Source organism: Salvelinus namaycush, unplaced genomic scaffold, assembly GCF_016432855.1.
Source record: "Salvelinus namaycush isolate Seneca unplaced genomic scaffold, SaNama_1.0 Scaffold3141, whole genome shotgun sequence".
Taxonomy (NCBI): Eukaryota; Metazoa; Chordata; class Actinopteri; order Salmoniformes; family Salmonidae; genus Salvelinus; species Salvelinus namaycush.
Genome location: NW_024060055.1, coordinates 6588 through 28356, shown reverse-complemented (window position 1 = coordinate 28356; position 21769 = coordinate 6588). Strand labels below are relative to the sequence as shown.

The 21769-nt window shown below is 41.1% G+C and overlaps 1 protein-coding gene across 1 annotated transcript; it reads right to left on the bottom strand.

The window, feature by feature from the left end:
- Positions 1-2199: 2199 nt before the first annotated feature.
- LOC120039966 (kelch-like protein 38) lies at positions 2200-20306 on the bottom strand. Its single transcript, XM_038985283.1, has 8 exons — positions 20214-20306; positions 6782-7022; positions 6080-6229; positions 5865-5942; positions 4964-5086; positions 3973-4737; positions 2733-2838; positions 2200-2542 (listed from the first exon to the last, which is right to left on the bottom strand). The coding sequence occupies exons 2-8, from the start codon at positions 7019-7021 to the stop codon at positions 2253-2255; spliced, it is 1752 nt and encodes a 583-aa protein (XP_038841211.1). The 5' UTR covers position 7022; positions 20214-20306; the 3' UTR covers positions 2200-2252.
- Positions 20307-21769: the final 1463 nt, after the last annotated feature.

Genomic DNA, 21769 nt, shown 5'->3' with positions numbered 1-21769 from the left:
TCTCAGAACCCAGAACCAAATCCTGCGTGCGCTGGCTAGCTACAGTCTGTTACCAGAGACTACTGTCTCATTCATCTCAGAACCCAGAACCAAATCCTGCGTGTGCTGGCTAGCTACAGTCTGTTACCAGAGACTACTGTCTCATTCATCTCAGAACCCAGAACCAAATCCTGTGTGTGCTGGCTAGCTACAGTCTGTTACCAGAGACTACTGTCTCATTCATCTCAGAACCCAGAACCAAATCCTGTGTGTGCTGGCTAGCTACAGTCTGTTACCAGAGACTACTGTCTCATTCATCTCAGAACCCAGAACCAAATCCTGCGTGCGCTGGCTAGCTACAGTCTGTTACCAGAGACTACTGTCTCATTCATCTCAGAACCCAGAACCAAATCCTGCGTGCGCTGGCTAGCTACAGGTCTGTTACCAGAGACTACTGTCTCACATCATGTTTGGCCTACCGAATGGGTTTGGTATTGTTATTACAGTACTATTGCCTACAGTACTGTAATCACCTATAGCCTACAGTACTGTAATCACCTATAGCCTTCAGTACTGTAATCACCTATAGCCTACAGTACTGTAATCACCTATAGCCTACAGTACTGTAATCACCTATAGCCTACAGTACTGTAATCACCTATAGCCTTCAGTACTGTAATCACCTATAGCCTACAGTACTGTAATCACCTATAGCCTACAGTACTGTAATCACCTATAGCCTACAGTACTGTACTCACCTATAGCCTACAGTATGTAATCACCTATAGCCTACAGTACTGTAATCACCTATAGCCTACATACTGTAATCACATATAGCCTACAGTACTGTAATCACATAGCCTACAGTACTGTAATCACCTATAGCCTACAGTACTGTAATCACCTATAGCCTACAGTACTGTAATCACCTATAGCCTACAGTACTGTAATCACCTATAGCCTACAGTACTGTAATCACCTATAGCCTACAGTACTGTAATCACCTATAGCCTACAGTACTGTAATCACCCTATAGCCTACAGTACTGTAATCACTTATAGCCTACAGTACTGTAATCACCTATAGCCTACAGTACTGTAATCACCTATAGCCTACAGTACTGTAATCACCTATAGCCTACAGTACTGTAATCACTTATAGCCTACAGTACTGTAATCACCTATAGCCTTCAGTACTGTAATCACCTATAGCCTACAGTACTGTAATCACCTATAGCCTACAGTACTGTAATCACCTATAGCCTACAGTACTGTAATCACCTATAGCCTACAGTACTGTAATCACTTATAGCCTACAGTACTGTAATCACTTATAGCCTACAGTACTGTAATCACCTATAGCCTACAGTACTGTAATCACCTATAGCCTACAGTACTGTAATCACCTATAGCCTACAGTACTGTAATCACCTATAGCCTACAGTACTGTAATCACTTATAGCCTACAGTACTGTAATCACTTATAGCCTACAGTACTGTAATCACCTATAGCCTACAGTACTGTAATCACCTATAGCCTACAGTACTGTAATCACCTATAGCCTACAGTACTGTAATCACCTATAGTCTTCAGTACTGTAATCACCTATAGCCTACAGTACTGTAATCACCTATAGCCTACAGTACTGTAATCACCTATAGCCTACAGTACTGTAATCACCTATAGCCTACAGTACTGTATCACCTATAGCCTACAGTACTGTAATCACCTATAACCTACAGTACTGTAATCACCTATAGCCTTCAGTTCGACACAACAATTAACTGCCCGGGGCTTCGCTTCCACACGACAAGTAAAATCTCTAAAAAATCTCAATTGATTTAAGATTCGATGCTGGGAAAACGGTCACCCATTGAGGGAATTTGTGGGACAGGAAAGGACACCAGAGATGTTCTTTGCAACATCTGTGTGTCTGTCAGTGTCATATCCAAGCAGCGACACATGCAAAGACAGTACTGCCCGACCAAGTAAAAAGGCAGGAACTGCTTATTTGGTCCAAAATGAGTTAATATAATTTTTTTACTGCATTAAATACATTCTTAATCATGTGGACAAGTATCCTGCCTCGATAGTATTGTGTTATTGGAGAAAATGGGGGTCAACGTTAACCAGTAACTGCATAAAGTTACTGTGAAACCAAGGTAAATAAAAGCCCTTTTTCTCAGTTCCACACTATGAGCAGTTAATGTCTTTTTGCTCGGTAGGGGCAGAGTATCATCCGAAGGGGACACACACACACCCACAACACACACTCAGGGAGGCTTCGATGTGTTGGAGACACACACCAGGGACAGAGAACCGTGGTCGAACAGCTTGTACGGCAACGTCCCTTTAGTCGTCCACGCGTCAGTCTTCGGGTCGTAGCACTCGAAGCTGTCGGAGTCCTCTATGACGTCATGTCCGTTGATGAAGCGCCCTCCGGTCACGTACAGTTTGTCGTCGAGCACTGTGACGGCGTGATGCATCCTCCTCTGCTTCAGGTTCTCACACTTCATAAAGCGGTTGGCTTTGGTGTCGTACGCTATCATTCTTCTGGTGTAGCCTGTTAAAAAAGGACATTAGGGGGGACAGTTAGGACAAAGAGCTGCTGATAAAGTTGTCTTGACAGAAGACAGAAGAGATATCGAAGATCTCAAAGTCCTAAGTAGACCAAATAAAGTTGTATTTAATTGAAACATTAGATTGTCCTTTCCCCCCCCCTGACTAAAGCAACAGACCCAGCCTTCACCTACCTCCGATAATGTAGATCTTGTCATCGATGACAGCTGCTGGTGCAGAAACGTTCTTCACTGTCCTGGTCTCCATCATAGACCACATATTCCTGCCAATGTGATACACCTGGAGAAAAAGGATAGGGTTTAGAAGAGTTTAGTGTTTTTGTCCCTCAAAATTTGTCCCCCCAAAAAAAGCAGACAGCAAACTCCAAGACTTCAAGTCTTCAGTAATTCCCAACACCCAAGACTTCAAGTCTTCAGTACTTCCCAACATCCAAGAATTCAAGTCTTCAGTACTTCCCAACACCCAAGACTTCAAGTCTTCAGTACTTCCCAACATCCAAGACTTCAAGTCTTCAGTACTTCCCAACACCCAAGACTTCAAGTCTTCAGTACTTCCCAACACCCAAGACTTCAAGTCTTCAGTACTTCCCAACACCCAATACTTCAAGTCTTCAGTACTTCCCAACACCCAGACTTCAAGTCTTCAGTACTTGCCAACACCCAAGACTTCAAGTCTTCAGTACTTCCCAACACCCAATACTTCAAGTCTTCAGTACTTCCCAACACCCAGACTTCAAGTCTTCAGTACTTCCCAACACCCAAGACTTCAAGTCTTCAGTACTTCCCAACACCCAAGACTTCAAGTCTTCAGTACTTCCCAACACCCAAGACTTCAAGTCTTCAGTACTTCCAAACACCCAAGACTTCAAGTCTTCAGTACTTCCCAACACCCAATACTTCAAGTTTTCAGTACTTCCCAACACCCAATACTTCAAGTCTTCAGTACTTCCCAACACTCAAGACTTCAAGTCTTCAGTACTTCCCAACACCCAAGACTTCAAGTCTTCAGTACTTCCCAACACCCAAGACTTCAAGTCTTCAGTACTTCCCAACACCCAAGACTTCAAGTCTTCAGTACTTCCCAACACCCAAGACTTCAAGTCTTCAGTACTTCCCAACACCCAAGACTTCAAGTCTTCAGTACTTCCCAACACCCAAGACTTCAAGTCTTCAGTACTTCCCAACACCCAGACTTCAAGTCTTCAGTACTTCCCAACACCCAAGACTTCAAGTCTTCAGTACTTCCCAACACCCAGACTTCAAGTCTTCAGTACTTCCCAACACCCAAGACTTCAAGTCTTCAGTACTTCCCAACACCCAAGACTTCAAGTGTTCAGTACTTCCCAACACCCAAGACTTCAAGACTCAAGTTCCCCACTGAACAGCAACCTCAACAGAAGGACATTCTGCCTACCTGTATCATTCTGACAGGGTTTTGCATCGCGTCCTCTCCCCCAAACATGTAGATCCTTTGATCGTTAGCGGCAACCGCCGGGTGTAGCACGGCCGTCGGCATGGGAACCATAGCCTCCCATTGGTTGAACATACTATTGTACCTTTCCACCGTGTCACACACCTGCTTCTCCGGCCCCAGGCCACCCAGGACGAAGATAAAGTGCAGGTAGGAGACAGACTGGTGGGCGAAGCGAGGCTGGATCATGGGCTCGGTCGTCCTCCACTGGTTAGTCTTCAGAGACAACGTATAGACAGTGGTGCTAACCACTCTGTGCTTGGTGTTCATGGTGAGGCCTCCCAGAACATACAGGATACTGTGGATACAGACGTAGGAGGCCTTATAGAGTCGTAAGGGCAGCTTGGCCAGCCACTGCCAGCGCTGAGTCCTCTCGTCGAACAGGAGTGCTTCGCGAGACGTCTGCTCGTTGTTCTTGCGGCCGCCAACTAGAACCAGCGTCTCCCGGCAGGTGAAGCGCCGCGGCGTCACCCACAGGGGCTTGAGGTCCGACCCACACTTGGTAGTGATGGAGAACATGAGGCGTCGGACGGACTCGATGACCTCGGTGCACAGGGTGGAGGACTGGACGAGGGGGTCGCTGGCGATGAACTGGAACAGGTAGGTGGGATGGATGTAACGCAGACGCACCTTCCTGAAGAGGTCGGAGATGGCGCCGCGCCGGGAGAACGGGTCGTGGTGGATCCACGCCAGTAAAGTCTCGAACACCTGGTTTACAAAAAAAAAAAAAAGCTGTTTTAATTTCAACACTTAGTTCTTAAACATCCATTGATAGTTTTAACTTTGTTGATGATGCGCTGCTGCTTTTAGTGGCCGTCTGGCCGTCTGGCCGTCTGTCCGTCTGGCCGCCTGGCCGTCTGGCCGTCTGTCCATTATTGTTGTTGATTGGGGTGTTTATTTCTAGGGATTCGTATAAAGTATTATCTTATCTTGCCTGCTCCTCCTCGGCACAGAGCCAGTCATCCTCCAGGTAACCCATCAGCTCAGGTAAGGAGAGCTCACACAGGTCCTCAGAGGTAGAGACGTCAGAGAAGCTCTGGACTGCCATCTCCCTGGCCTGGAACCAATGAAGGAATCAATGAAGGAATGAATGAATGAATGAAGGAATTAATGAATTAATTAATGAAGGAATCAATGAATGAATGAATGAATGAATGAATGAATGAATGAATGCCATTGACGATACACATGGGCTGAGTGCGAAATAGTACCCTTTTCCCTAATTCCTTTTAGTACACTACTTTTGACCAGGGCCCCGAGGCTGCCAAGTGAACTAACTGCACCAGGGCCCCTAGGCTGACAAGTGAACCAACTATACCAGGGCCCCTAGGCTGACAAGTGAACCAACTATACCAGGGCCCCTAGGCTGCCAAGTGAACCAACAATACCAGGGCCCCTAGGCTGCCAAGGGAACAAACAATACAAGGGCCCCTAGGCTGCCAAGTGAACCAACAATACCAGGGCCCCTAGGCTGCCAAGTGAACCAACAATACCAGGGCCCCTAGGCTGCCAAGTGAACCAACAATACCAGGGCCCCTAGGCTGCCAAGTGAACCAACAATACCAGGGCCCCAAAGCTGCAAAGTGAACCAACAATACCAGGGCCCCTAGGCTGCCAAGTGAACCAATAATACTAGGGCCCCTAGGCTGCCAAGTGAACCAACAATACCAGGGCCCCTAGGCTGCCAAGGGAACTAACTATACCAGGGCCCCTAGGCTGCCAAGTGAACCAACTATACCAGGGCCTCTAGGGTGCCAAGTGAACCAACTATACCAGGGCCCCTAGGCTGCCAAGTGAACCAACTACATACTTAAAACTAAATAAATTCTTCTGACCTTTTCCTTCAGGCTGCTGCAGTGTAATATGTCTGACAGCCGGATCATACTGAGACAGTTGTCTGGGCTCAGCTGCTCCTGAAATATATGACATGTAAAAATGTAAATGTATTTACCAGGGACAAAAACACACATTATTTAATCCTATTAAAGTTTCAACATCAATGTGAGTGTGCCAGAGTGTTAAGCCAGGAAGCTAATTAATCTGTGGTCACCTGCAGGAAAGAGGAGCAGGCCTCGAACAGCCTGGTGTACTGGAGCATGGAGGAAGCCTGCATAAGGGGCAGCACTATCTCCATGGTGATGGTGATGAGCCCTGTGTAGACGTAGTCCACGATGTCACTCAGGATGCTGGAGGTGATCCCCTTCAATAATAACAACAACAATAATAATAACAATAATAACAATGAGAATAATAACAATAATACTACTAATAATAATAACAATATTAATATCAATAATAATAATAACAATAACAGTAATAATAATAATAACAATAATAACAATGAGAATAATAACAATAATAATAATAATAATAACAATATTAATATCAATAATAATAATAATAATAACAACAATATTAATATCAACAATAATAATAATAATAATAACAATAACAACAATATTAATATCAATAATAATAATAATAATAACAACAATATTAATATCAACAATAATAATAATAACAATAACAATAACAACAATATTAATATCAATAATAATAATAATTAGAAAGATTATATTTTATTTGCACAGCGCCTTTCGTTGACAGGCAGAAACCACACAGCACTTTACATAAAAGCAAGCCTTCTCCTGTTTCTGTAGAGTGAGGCAGGACACTAGTCCAATTTTATCAAAAATAAGCATTATTTTTCTTTTAAAAAGGCAAATATTTAAAAAAAGTGAAACAAGCCTACCTTGAGATCCACCTTGTGCTGGTTTGCCTCTCTGAAGTGGTGACAGAACATGGCTGTGAAGTAAGGACTGCTAGAGGCCAGGACGTTACGGTGGCAGGGGATCTCTGTGTTATCTGAACAGAGCAGCACGTCAGTAAGGATCCTGTCCTGTCTCAGACGGTTCAGCTGCAGCAGGAGGGAGGAGGACTGTTCCTTGTTCCTGTAGTGGAACACCTCCACCTGTGGCTTTGATCGGTCCATTCTGGAAAAGAAAGGACATGGTTCGATTTGGGAGGAAATGGATTCGATTTGGTTTTATTTTTGTTTTTTTCTCTCTGTAGAGATGAGTGTGTATAGTTTGGACAAGACAGTGACATGAATGAACAGAAAGCCTTGGTCTAACATTTGAATGTTTTCTCCATCACACACACATATTTCCTGCAGAATCCAAGGCGTTTCTCACCTCCGACTGTGACTCCATCACGACCATAAATACCTCAAATTGCTTTTAGAAATTGTACCTTCAGTAGCATGTGGTTTCTGCACAAAGAACTCCCAATGCAGATAGCATGAGGCTCATGATCAACATTCACATATTATTATATTATAGGGATATCCTTGTCTCAGTATGTAATATGTAATATGTAAAATGTAATAAAATGTATGCACTCTACTGTAAGTCGCTCTGGATAAGAGCGTCTGCTAAATGACTAAAATGTAAATGTAAAATAACACAGCTGGGGGTCTAGGACTAGGCCAAACACCACGTCCTTATTATAGTAGTCCTGTCATAACACAGCTGGGGGTCTCGGACTAGGCCAAACACCAGGTCCTTATTATAGTAGTCCTGTCATAACACAGCTGGGGATCTAGGACTAGGCCAAACACCAGGTCCTTATTATAGTAGTCCTGTCATAACACAGCTGGGGGTCTAGGACTAGGCCAAACACCAGGTCCTTATTATAGTAGTCCTGTCATAACACAGCTGGGGGTCTAGGACTAGGCCAAACACCAGGTCCTTATTATAGTAGTCCTGTCATAACACAGCTAGGGGTCTAGGACTAGGCCAAACACCAGGTCCTTATTATAGTAGTCCTGTCATAACACAGCTGGGGGTCTAGGACTAGGCCAAACACCAGGTCCTTATTATAGTAGTCCTGTCATAACACAGCTGGGGGTCTAGGACTAGGCCAAACACCAGGTCCTTATTATAGTAGTCCTGTCATAACACAGCTGGGGGTCTCGGACTAGGTCAAACACCAGGTCCTTATTATAGTAGTCCTGTCATAACACAGCTGGTGGTCTAGGACTAGGCCAAACACCAGGTCCTTATTATAGTAGTCCTGTCATAACACAGCTGGGGGTCTAGGACTAGGCCAAACACCAGGTCCTTATTATAGTAGTCCTGTCATAACACAGCTGGAGGTCTAGGACTAGGCCAAACACCAGGTCCTTATTATAGTAGTCCTGTCATAACACAGCTGGGGGTCTAGGACTAGGTCAAGGACCAGGTCCTTATTATAGTAGTACTGTCATAACACAGCTGGAGGTCTAGGACTAGGCCAAACACCAGGTCCTTATTATAGTAGTCCTGTCATAACACAGCTGGGGGTCTAGGACTAGGCCAAACACCAGGTCCTTATTATAGTAGTCCTGTCATAACACAGCTGGGGGTCTAGGACTAGGTCAAGGACCAGGTCCTTATTATAGTAGTCCTGTCATAACACAGCTGGAGGTCTAGGACTAGGCCAAACACCAGGTCCTTATTATAGTAGTCCTGTCATAACACAGCTGGGGGTCTAGGACTAGGCCAAACACCAGGTCCTTATTATAGTAGTCCTGTCATAACACAGCTGGGGGTCTCGGACTAGGCCAAACACCAGGTCCTTATTATAGTAGTCCTGTCATAACACAGCTGGGGGTCTAGGACTAGGCCAAACACCAGGTCCTTATTATAGTAGTCCTGTCATAACACAGCTGGGGGTCTAGGACTAGGCCAAACACCAGGTCCTTATTATAGTAGTCCTGTCATAACACAGCTGGGGGTCTAGGACAAATCCAAGGACCAGGTCCTTATTATAGTAGTCCTGTCATAACACAGCTGGGGGTCTAGGACTAGGCCAAACACCACGTCCTTATTATAGTAGTCCTGTCATAACACAGCTGGGGGTCTAGGACTAGGCCAAACACCACGTCCTTATTATAGTAGTCCTGTCATAACACAGCTGGGGGTCTAGGACTAGGCCAAACACCAGGTCCTTATTATAGTAGTCCTGTCATAACACAGCTGGGGGTCTAGGACTAGGCCAAACACCAGGTCCTTATTATAGTAGTCCTGTCATAACACAGCTGGGGGTCTAGGACTAGGCCAAACACCACGTCCTTATTATAGTAGTCCTGTCATAACACAGCTGGGGGTCTAGGACTAGGCCAAACACCAGGTCCTTATTATAGTAGTCCTGTCATAACACAGCTGGGGGTCTCGGACTAGGCCAAACACCAGGTCCTTATTATAGTAGTCCTGTCATAACACAGCTGGGGGTCTAGGACTAGGCCAAACACCAGGTCCTTATTATAGTAGTCCTGTCATAACACAGCTGGGGGTCTAGGACTAGGCCAAACACCAGGTCCTTATTATAGTAGTCCTGTCATAACACAGCTGGGGGTCTAGGACTAGGCCAAACACCAGGTCCTTATTATAGTAGTCCTGTCATAACACAGCTGGGGTCTCGGACTAGGCCAAACACCAGGTCCTTGACTGTACCAGCATTGGGACACAACACATTCACTAGAGCTATTATCAACACTCGGTTTGGATTGTCTGAATACCCTGGAGTCAGACATCATCCCGATTTAGTCTCACGGATCAAGACAGTAGTAGTAGTAGTAATAGTCTATAGTTATATAGTCTATAGTTATATAGTCCATAGTTATATAGTCTGTAGTTATATAGTCTATAGTTATATAGTCTGTAGTTATATAGTCTATAGTTATATAGTCTGTAGTTATATAGTCTGTAGTTATATAGTCTGTAGTTATATAGTCTATAGTTATATAGTCTATAGTTATACAGTCTATAGTTATATAGTCTATAGTCACAGTCTGTAGTTATATAGTCTATAGTTATATAGTCTGTAGTTATATAGTCTATAGTTATATAGTCTGTAGTTATATAGTCCATAGTTATATAGTCTATAGTTATATAGTCTGTAGTCATATAGTCTATAGTTATATAGTCTATAGTCACAGTCTGTAGTTATATAGTCTATAGTTATATAGTCTATAGTTATATAGTCTATAGTTATATAGTCTATAGTCACAGTCTGTAGTTATATAGTCTATAGTTATATAGTCTATAGTTATATAGTCTATAGTCACAGTCTGTAGTTATATAGTCTATAGTTATATAGTCTATAGTTATATAGTCTATAGTTATATAGTCTATAGTTATATAGTCTGTAGTCACATAGTCTATAGTTATATAGTCTGTAGTTATATAGTCTATAGTTATATAGTCTATAGTTATATAGTCTGTAGTTATATAGTCTATAGTTATATAGTCTATAGTTATATAGTCTGTAGTTATATAGTCTATAGTTATATAGTCTATAGTTATATAGTCTGTAGTTATATAGTCTATAGTTATATAGTCTGTAGTCACATAGTCTGTAGTTATATAGTCTATAGTTATATAGTCTATAGTTATATAGTCTGTAGTTATATAGTCTGTAGTCACATAGTCTGTAGTTATATAGTCTATAGTCATATAGTCTGTAGTTATAGTCTGTAGTCATAGTATGTAGTCATATAGTCTGTAGTCATATAGTATGTAGTTATATAGTCTATATTTATATAGTCTATAGTTATATAGTCTATAGTTATATAGTCTATAGTTATATAGTCTGTAGTTATATAGTCTATAGTTATATATTCTATAATTATATAGTCTGTAGTCATATAGTCTGTATTTATATAGTCTATAGTTATATAGTCTATAGTTATATAGTCTGTAGTCATATAGTCTGTAGTTATATAGTCTGTAGTCACATAGTCTATAGTTATATAGTCTGTAGTTATAGTCTATAGTTATATAGTCTGTAGTCACATAGTCTGTAGTTATATAGTCTGTAGTCACATAGTCTATAGTTATATAGTCTGTAGTTATAGTCTATAGTTATATAGTCTGTAGTTATATAGTCTATAGTTATATAGTCTATAGTTATATAGTCTGTAGTTCTATAGTCTGTAGTTATAGTCTATAGTTATATAGTCTATAGTTATATAGTATATAGTTATATAGTCTGTAGTTATATAGTCTGTAGTCACATAGTCTCTAGTTATATAGTCTATAGTTATATAGTCTGTAGTTATATAGTATGTAGTTATATAGTCTGTAGTTATATAGTCTATAGTTATATAGTCTATAGTTATATAGTCTATAGTTATATAGTCTGTAGTCACAGTTTGTAGTTATATAGTCTGTAGTCATATAGTCTATAGTTATATAGTCTATAGTTATATAGTCTGTAGTTATATAGTCTATAGTTATATAGTCTATAGTTATATAGTCTGTAGTCACATAGTCTGTAGTTATATAGTCTATAGTTATATAGTCTATAGTTATATAGTCTGTAGTTATATAGTCTATAGTTATATAGTCTGTAGTTATATAGTCTATAGTTATATAGTCTGTAGTCACATAGTCTGTAGTTATATAGTCTATAGTTATATAGTCTATAGTTATATAGTCTGTAGTTATATAGTCTGTAGTCACATAGTCTGTAGTTATATAGTCTATAGTCATATAGTCTGTAGTTATAGTCTGTAGTCATAGTATGTAGTCATATAGTCTGTAGTCATATAGTATGTAGTTATATAGTCTATAGTTATATAGTCTATAGTTATACAGTCTGTAGTTATATAGTCTATAGTTATATAGTCTATAGTTATATAGTCTATAGTTATATAGTCTGTAGTTATATAGTCTGTAGTTATATAGTCTATAGTTATATAGTCTGTAGTCATATAGTCTGTAGTTATATAGTCTATAGTTATATAGTCTGTAGTCATATAGTCTGTAGTTATATAGTCTGTAGTTATATAGTCTGTAGTTATATAGTCTGTAGTTATAGTCTATAGTTATATAGTCTGTAGTTATATAGTCAATAGTTATATAGTCTATAGTTATATAGTCTGTAGTTCTATAGTCTGTAGTTATAGTCTATAGTTATATAGTCTATAGTTATATAGTATATAGTTATATAGTATATAGTTATATAGTCTGTAGTTATATAGTCTGTAGTTATATCGTCTGTAGTCACATAGTCTCTAGTTATATAGTCTGTAGTTATATAGTCTGTAGTTATATAGTCTATAGTTATATAGTCTATAGTTATATAGTCTGTAGTTCTATAGTCTGTAGTTATAGTCTATAGTTATATAGTCTATAGTTATATAGTATATAGTTATTTAGTCTATAGTTATATAGTCTGTAGTCACATAGTCTCTAGTTATATAGTCTATAGTTATATAGTATGTAGTTATATAGTCTGTAGTTATATAGTCTATAGTTATATAGTCTATAGTTATATAGTCTATAGTTATATAGTCTATAGTTATATAGTCTGTAGTTATATAGTCTGTAGTCATATAGTCTGTAGTTATATAGTCTATAGTTATATAGTCTGTAGTTATATAGTCTGTAGTCAGTCTGTAGTCATATAGTCTGTAGTTATAGTCTATAGTTATATAGTCTGTAGTTATAGTCTATAGTTATATAGTCTGTAGTTATATAGTCTGTAGTTATATAGTCTGTAGTTATATAGTCTATAGTTATATAGTCTGTAGTTATAGTCTGTAGTCATAGTATGTAGTCATATAGTCTGTAGTTATATAGTCTATAGTTATATAGTCTATAGTTATATAGTCTGTAGTTATACAGTCTGTAGTTATACAGTCTGTAGTTATATAGTCTGTAGTCAGTCTGTAGTTATATAGTCTATAGTTATATAGTCTATAGTTATATAGTCTGTAGTTATATAGTCTGTAGTCATAGTCTGTAGTCAGTCTGTAGTCATATAGTCTGTAGTTATAGTCTATAGTTATATAGTCTGTAGTTATAGTCTATAGTTATATAGTCTGTAGTTCTATAGTCTATTGTTATATAGTCTATAGTTATATAGTCTGTAGTTATATAGTCTGTAGTTATATAGTCTGTAGTTATATAGTCTGTAGTTATATAATCTGTAGTCATATAGTCTATAGTTATATAGTCTGTAGTTATATAGTCTATAGTTATATAGTCTGTAGTCACAGTCTGTAGTTATATAGTCTATAGTTATATAGTCTGTAGTCATATAGTCTATAGTTATATAGTCTGTAGTTATATAGTCTATAGTTATATAGTCTGTAGTTATATAGTCTATAGTTATATAGTCTGTAGTCACAGTCTGTAGTTATATAGTCTATAGTTATATAGTCTGTAGTCACAGTCTGTAGTTATATAGTCTGTAGTCATATAGTCTATAGTTATATAGTCTATAGTTATATAGTCTGTAGTTATATAGTCTATAGTTATATAGTCTGTAGTTATATAGTCTATAGTTATATAGTCTGTAGTTATATAGTCTGTAGTCATATAGTCTATAGTTATATAGTCTGTAGTCATATAGTCTGTAGTCATATAGTCTGTAGTCATATAGTCTATAGTTATATAGTCTATAGTTATATAGTCTGTAGTTATATAGTCTGTAGTCATATAGTCTGTAGTCACATAGTCTGTAGTCACATAGTCTGTAGTTATATAGTCTGTAGTTATATAGTCTATAGTTATATAGTCTGTAGTTATATAGTCTGTAGTCATATAGTCTATAGTCACAGTCTTTAGTCACATAGTCTGTAGTCATAGTCTGTAGTCATAGTCTGTAGTCATATAGTCTGTAGTCATATAGTCTGTAGTCATATAGTATGTAGTTATATAGTCTATAGTTATATAGTCTGTAATCATATAGTCTGTAGTCATATAGTCTGTAGTCATATAGTCTGTAGTCACATAGTCTGTAGTCATAGTCTGTAGTCATAGTCCGTAGTTATAGTCTGTAGTCATATAGTCAGTAGTCATATAGTATGTCGTTATATAGTCTATAGTTATATAGTCTATAGTTATATAGTCTGTAGTCACATAGTCTGTAGTCATAGTCTGTAGTCATAGTCTGTAGTCATAGTATGTAGTCATATAGTCTGTAGTTATATAGTCTGTAGTTATATAGTCTATAGTCATAGTCTGTAGTTATATAGTCTGTAGTTATATAGTCTATAGTCATAGTGTATAGTCATATAGTCTGTAGTTATATCGTCTATAGTCATAGTCTGTAGTTATAGTCTGTAGTTATATCGTCTATAGTCATATAGTCTGTAGGTTAAGTCTGTAGTCATAGTCTGTAGTCACAGTCTATAGTTATGTAGTCTATAGTTATATAGTCTGTAGGTATAGTCTATAGTTATATGGTCTGTAGTTATTTTCTGTCACAGCTATTTTCAGGTCTCTCCAGAGATGTTTGATCGGGTTCAAGTCTGGGCTCTGGCTGGGCCACTCAAGGACATTCAGAGACTTGTCCCGAAGCCACTTCTGCGTTGTCTTGGCTGTGCGCTTAGAGTCATTGTCCTGTTGGGAGGTGACCCTTCGCCCCAGTCTGAGGTCCTGAGCGCTTTGGAGCAGGTTTTCATCAAGGATCTCTCTGTACTTTGCTCTGTTTATCATTCCCTCAATCCTGACTAGTCTCCCAGTCCCTGCTGCTGAAAAACATCCCCACAGCATGATGCTGCCACCACCATGCTTCACCGTAGAGATGGTGGCAGGTTTCCTCCAAACGTGACGCTTGGCATTCAGGCCAAAGAGACCAGAGATAAGTTTCATCAGACCAGAGAATCTTGTTTCTCAAGGTCTGACAGTCCTTTAGGTGCCTTTTGGAAAACTCCAAGCGGGCTGTCGTCTGCCTTTTACTGAGGAGTGGCTTCCGTCTGGCCACTCTACCATAAAGGCCTGATTGGTGAAGTGCTGTAGAGATGGTTATCCTTCTGGATGGTTCTCACATCTTCACAGAGGAACTCTGGAGCTCTGTCAGAGTGACCATCGGGTTCTTTGTCACCTCCCTGACCAAGACCCTTTCCCCCCGATTGCTCAGTTTGGCCGGGCGGCTCTAGGAAGAGTCTCGATGGTTCCAAACGTATTCATTTAAGAATGATGGAGGCCACTGTGTTCGTAGGGACCTTGAATGCTGCAGACATTTTTTGGTACCCTTACCTAGATCTGTGCCTCGACACAATCCTGTCTCGGAGCTCTACGGACAATTCCTTCGACCTCATGGCTTGGTTTTTGCTCTGACATGCACTGTCAACTGTGGAACCTTAAAAAGACAGGTGTGTGCCTTTCCAAATCATGTACAATCAATTGAATTTACCACAGGTGGACTCCAATCAAGTTGTAGAAACATCTCAAGGATGATCAATGGAAACAGGATGCACCTGAGCTCAATTTCAAGTCTCATAGCAAAGGGTCTGAATATTAAGGTAAATAAGGTATTTCTGGTTTTAATTTTTAATACATTTGCAAAAATGTCTATAAACCTGTTTTCACTTTGTCATTATGGAGTATTGTGTATAGATGTATGAGGATTTTTATTTATTTAATCCATTTTAGAATAAGGCTGTACCATAGCAACATGTGGAAAAAGTCTGGGGGTCTGAATACTTTCCGAATGCACTGTATATAATGGTATATATTATGGTATATATTATGGTATATATTATGGTGTATATTATGGTGTATATTATGGTGTATATAATTATGTATATTATGGTGTATATTATGGTATATAGTATCGTGTATATTAAGGTATATATTATGGTATATATTATGTTATATATTATGGTGTATAGTATGGTGTATATTAAGGTATATACACTGCTCAAAAAAATAAAGGGAACACTAAAATAACACATCCTAGATCTGAATGAATGAAATATTCTTATTAAATACTTTTTTCTTTACATAGTTGAATGTCCTGACAACAAAATCACACAAAAATGATCAATGGAAATTAAATTTATCAACCCATGGAGGTCTGGATTTGGAGTCACAATCAAAATTAAAGTGGAAAACCACACTACAGGCTGATCCAACTTTGATGTAATGTCCATAAAACAAGTCAAAATGAGGCTCAGTAGTGTGTGTGGCCTCCACGTGCCTGTATGACCTCCCTACAACGCCTGGGCATGCTCCTGATGAGGTGGCGGATGGTCTCCTGAGGGATCACCTCCCAGACCTGGACTAAAGCATCCGCCAACTCCTGGACAGTCTGTGGTGCAACGTGACGTTGGTGGATGGAGCGAGACATGATGTCCCAGATGTGCTCAATTGGATTCAGGTCTGGGGAACGGGCGGGCCAGTCCATAGCATCAATGCCTTCCTCTTGCAGGAACTGCTGACACACTCCAGCCACATGAGGTCTAGCATTGTTTTGCATTAGGAGGAACCCAGGGCCAACCGCACCAGCATATGGTCTCACAAGGGGTCTGAGGATCTCATCTCGGTACCTAATGGCAGTCAGGCTACCTCTGGCGAGCACATGGAGGGCTGTGCGGCCCCCCAAAGAAATGCCACCCCACACCATGACTGACCCACCGCCAAACCGGTCATGCTGGAGGATGTTGCAGGCAGCAGAACGTTCTCCACGGCGTCTCCAGACTCTGTCACGTCTGTCACGTGCTCAGTGTGAACCTGCTTTCATCTGTGAAGAGCACAGGGCGCCAGTGGCGAATTTGCCAATCTTGGTGTTCTCTGGCAAATGCCAAACGCCCTGGACGGTGTTGGGCTGTAAGCACAACCCCCACCTGTGGACGTCGGGCCCTCATACCACCCTCATGGAGTCTGTTTCTGACCGTTTGAGCAGACACATGCACATTTGTGGCCTGCTGGAGGTCATTTTGCAGGGCTCTGGCAGTGCTCCTCCTTGCACAAAGGCGGAGGTAGCGGTCCTGCTGCTGGGTTGTTGCCCTCCTACGGCCTCCTCCACGTCTCCTGATGTACTGGCCTGTCTCCTGGTAGCGCCTCCATGCTCTGGACACTACGCTGACAGACACAGCAAACCTTCTTGCCACAGCTCGCATTGATGTGCCATCCTGGATGAGCTGCACTACCTGAGCCACTTGTGTGGGTTGTAGACTCCGTCTCATGCTACCACTAGAGTGAAAGCACCGCCAGCATTCAAAAGTGACCAAAACATCAGCCAGGAAGCATAGGAACTGAGAAGTGGTCTGTGGTCACCACCTGCAGAACCACTCCTTTATTGGGGGTGTCTTGCTAATTGCCTATAATTTCCACCTGTTGTCTATTCCATTTGCACAACAGCATGTGAAATTTATTGTCAATCAGTGTTGCTTCCTAAGTGGACAGTTTGATTTCACAGAAGTGTGATTGACTTGGAGTTACATTGTGTTGTTTAAGTGTTCCCTTTATTTTTTTGAGCAGTGTATTATGGTATATATTATGGTATATATTATGGTGTATATTAAGGTATATATTATGGTATATAGTATGGTATATAGTATGGTATATAGTATGGTATATAGTATGGTATATATTATGGTATATATAGTATGGTATATAGTATGGTATATATTATGGTATATAGTATGGTATATATTATGGTATATATGATGGTATATATTATGGTATATAGTATGGTATATAGTATGGTATTTATTATGGTATATATTATGGTATATAGTATGGTATATATTATGGTATATATTATGGTATATAGTATGGTATATATTATGGTATATATTATGGTATATAGTATGGTATATATTATGGTATATAGTATGGTATATATTATGGTGTATATTATGGTGTATATTATGGTGTATATTATGGTATATGTTATGGTATATATTATGGTATATAGTATGGTATATATTATGGTATATATTATGGTATATAGTATGGTATATATTATGGTATATATTATGGTATATCGTATGGTATATATTATGGTATATATTATGGTATATAGTATGGTATATATTATGGTATATAGTATGGTATATATTATGGTATATAGTATGGTATATATTATGGTATATAGTATGGTATATAGTATGGTATATATTATGGTATATAGTATGGTATGTAGTATGGTATATATTATGGTATATAGTATGGTATATATTATGGTATATATTATGGTATATAGTATGCAACTATCAGCAACTAGTAGGATGATTGATCAGTCAGCAGCTAGTAGGATGATTGATCAGTCAGCAGCTAGTAGGATGATTGATCAGTCAGCAGCTAGTAGGATGATTGATCAGTCAGCAGCTAGTAGGATGATTGATCAGTCAGCAGCTAGTAGGATGATTGATCAGTCAGCAGCTAGTCGGATGATTGATCAGTCAGCAGCTAGTAGGATGATTGATCAGTCAGCAGCTAGTAGGATGATTGATCAGTCAGCAGCTAGTAGGATGATTGATCAATCAGCAGCTGGTAGGATGATTGATCAGTCAACAGCTAGTAGGATGATTGACCAGTCAGCAGCTAGTAGGATGATTGATCAGTCAGCAGCTAGTAGGATGATTGATCAGTCAGCAGCTAGTAGGATGATTGATCAATCAGCAGCTGGTAGGATGATTGATCAGTCAGCAGCTAGTAGGATGATTGACCAGTCAGCAGCTAGTAGGATGATTGATCAGTCAGCAGCTAGTAGGATGATTGATCAGTCAGCAGCTAGTAGGATGATTGATCAGTCAGCAGCTAGTAGGATGATTGATCAGTCAGCAGCTAGTAGGATGATTGATCAGTCAGCAGCTAGTAGGATGATTGATCAGTCAGCAGCTAGTAGGATGATTGATCAGTCAGCAGCTAGTAGGATGATTGATCAGTCAGCAGCTAGTAGGATGATTGATCAGTCAGCAGCTAGTAGGATGATTGATCAGTCAGCAGCTAGTCAGATGATTGATCAGTCAGCAGCTAGTAGGATGATTGATCAGTCAGCAGCTAGTAGGATGATTGATCAGTCAGCAGCTAGTAGGATGATTGATCAATCAGCAGCTGGTAGGATGATTGATCAGTCAACAGCTAGTAGGATGATTGACCAGTCAGCAGCTAGTAGGATGATTGATCAGTCAGCAGCTAGTAGGATGATTGATCAGTCAGCAGCTAGTAGGATGATTGATCAATCAGCAGCTGGTAGGATGATTGATCAGTCAGCAGCTAGTAGGATGATTGACCAGTCAGCAGCTAGTAGGATGATTGATCAGTCAGCAGCTAGTAGGATGATTGATCAGTCAGCAGCTAGTAGGATGATTGATCAGTCAGCAGCTAGTAGGATGATTGATCAGTCAGCAGCTAGTAGGATGATTGATCAGTCAGCAGCTAGTAGGATGATTGATCTATCAGCAGCTAGTCGGATGATTGATCAGTCAGCAGCTAGTAGGATGATTGATCAGTCAGCAGCTAGTAGGATGATTGATCAGTCAGCAGCTAGTAGGATGATTGATCAATCAGCAGCTGGTAGGATGATTGATCAGTCAGCAGCTAGTAGGATGATTGACCAGTCAGCAGCTAGTAGGATGATTGATCAGTCAGCAGCTAGTAGGATGATTGATCAGTCAGCAGCTAGTAGGATGATTGATCAATCAGCAGCTGGTAGGATGATTGATCAGTCAGCAGCTAGTAGGATGATTGACCAGTCAGCAGCTAGTAGGATGATTGATCAGTCAGCAGCTAGTAGGATGATTGATCAGTCAGCAGCTAGTAGGATGATTGATCAATCAGCAGCTGGTAGGATGATTGATCAGTCAGCAGCTAGTAGGATGATTGATCAGTCAGCAGCTAGTAGGATGATTGATCAGTCAGCAGCTAGAAGGATGATTGATCTATCAGCAGCTAGTCGGATGATTGATCAGTCAGCAGCTAGTAGGATGATTGATCAGTCAGCAGCTAGTAGGATGATTGATCTATCAGCAGCTAGTAGGATGATTGATCAGTCAGCAGCTAGTAGGATGATTGATCTATCAGCAGCTAGTCGGATGATTGATCAGTCAGCAGCTATTAGGATGATTGATCAGTCAGCAGCTAGTAGGATGATTGATCTATCAGCAGCTAGTATGATGATTGATCAGTCAGCAGCTAGTAGGATGATTGATCTATCAGCAGCTAGTAGGATGATTGATCAGTCAGCAGCTAGTAGGATGATTGATCAGTCAGCAGCTAGTAGGATGATTGATCAGAAGTTTGTTGATCATTCTCAGTCAACAGAATGTTAGAATAACTCTGGTTGTTATTGCATCTGATTTATGGGTAAAACAAACCGATGTTGATCATCATCCATGTTACAGTCAGCGGCATTCATCAGGTCAACCTCTACACCTCAGTACAACACACCTTCCTTACCTTGTCGCAGTCTTCTAATGCGTCTGAGGAGGATATCCTTCCACTCTGCTCTGCTATCAGCGACATTCACCCAGACATCTCTCCCTGTCTCTGTCTCTCTCTCTCTCTCTCTCTTTCACTCTGTCTCTCTCCCCCCCCCCCCCCCTCTCTCTCTCTCTCTCCCTCCCCCCCCCCCTCTCTCTCTCTCTCTTTCACTCTGTCTCTCTATCTCTCTTTCTCTCTCTCTCTCTGTCTCTGTCTCTCTCTCTCTCTCTCTCTCTCCCTCTCTCTCGCTCTTTCTCCTGCTGGTGGTTCTCTATAAGTGAAGGAGGGGTTGTTTGTAGAGAAACTGTTCTGTGTTTGTTGTTATGGTCTCTTTCCATGAGGTCTCCGGCTCTGTGTACATTCCTGTGTAAAAATAGACCCCACTCTTTAGCAACACCCCAGCAGCCTCGCATGTGACTGCCCTTCTCTCTCTCTCTCTCTCCCTCTCTTTCTCTCTCTCTTTCTCTCTCTCCTTCTCCTCCTCCTGTCTGCCGTACACAACCCATGCTCCTGTATGTTTACATCAGTGATAAACAGAGATGATCTGGCCAGGTGCTGGGACAGTTACAGGAGAGGAGGCTGTGGCCAGGTACTGGGACAGTTACAGGATAGGAGTCTGTGGCCAGGTGCTGGGACAGTTACTGGAGAGGAGTCTGTGGCCAGGTACTGGGACAGTTACAGGAGAGGAGTCTGTGGCCAGGTGTTGGGACAGGTACAGGAGAGGAGGCTGTGGCCAGGTGCTGGGACAGTTACAGGAGAGGAGGCTGTGGCCAGGTACTGGGACAGTTACAGGAGAGGAGTCTGTGGCCAGGTGCTGGGACAGTTACAGGAGAGGAGTCTGTGGTCAGGTTATGGGACAGTAACAGGAGAGGAGAGGAGTCTGTGGCCAGGTACTGGGACAGTTACAGGAGAGGAGTCTGTGGCCAGGTACTGGGACAGTTACAGGAGAGGAGTCTGTGGCCAGGTGCTGGGACAGTTACAGGAGAGGAGTCTGTGGCCAGGTACTGGGACAGTTACAGGAGAGGAGTCTGTGGCCAGGTGCTGGGACAGTTACAGGAGAGGTGTCTGTGGCCAGGTACTGGGACAGGTACGGGAGAGGAGTCTGTGGTCAGGTACTGGGACAGGTACAGGAGAGGAGTCTGTGGTCAGGTACTGGGACAGTTACAGGAGAGGAGTCTGTGTCCAGGTGCTGGGACAGTTACAGGAGAGGTGTCTGTGGCCAGGTACTGGGACAGGTACGGGAGAGGAGTCTGTGGTCAGGTACTGGGACAGGTACAGGAGAGGAGTCTGTGGTCAGGTACTGGGACAGTTACAGGAGAGGAGTCTGTGTCCAGGTGCTGGGACAGTTACAGGAGAGGAGGCTGTGGCCAGGTACTGGGACAGTTACAGGAGAGGAGGCTGTTTGCGAGGTGCTGGCTGGCCTCGACACAGGGACCTGGGTAGTGTTACCTTGACAGCCATGTAAACACACACAGACATGGTCTGCATCTCAAATGGCACCCTATTCCCTACATAGTGCACTACTTTAGACC

Excerpts from the sequence above, each read along its gene's own strand:
- LOC120039966 (XM_038985283.1), bottom strand. The coding sequence starts at position 7,021 with ATGGACCGATCAAAGCCACAGGTGGAGGTGTTCCACTACAGGAACAAG. Across the intron at positions 4,738-4,963 it reads TCTGTGCCGAGGAGGAGCAG|GTGTTCGAGACTTTACTGGC; the intron begins GCAAGATAAGAT and ends TTTGTAAACCAG. Across the intron at positions 2,543-2,732 it reads CAAGATCTACATTATCGGAG|GCTACACCAGAAGAATGATA; the intron begins GTAGGTGAAGGC and ends CTTTTTTAACAG.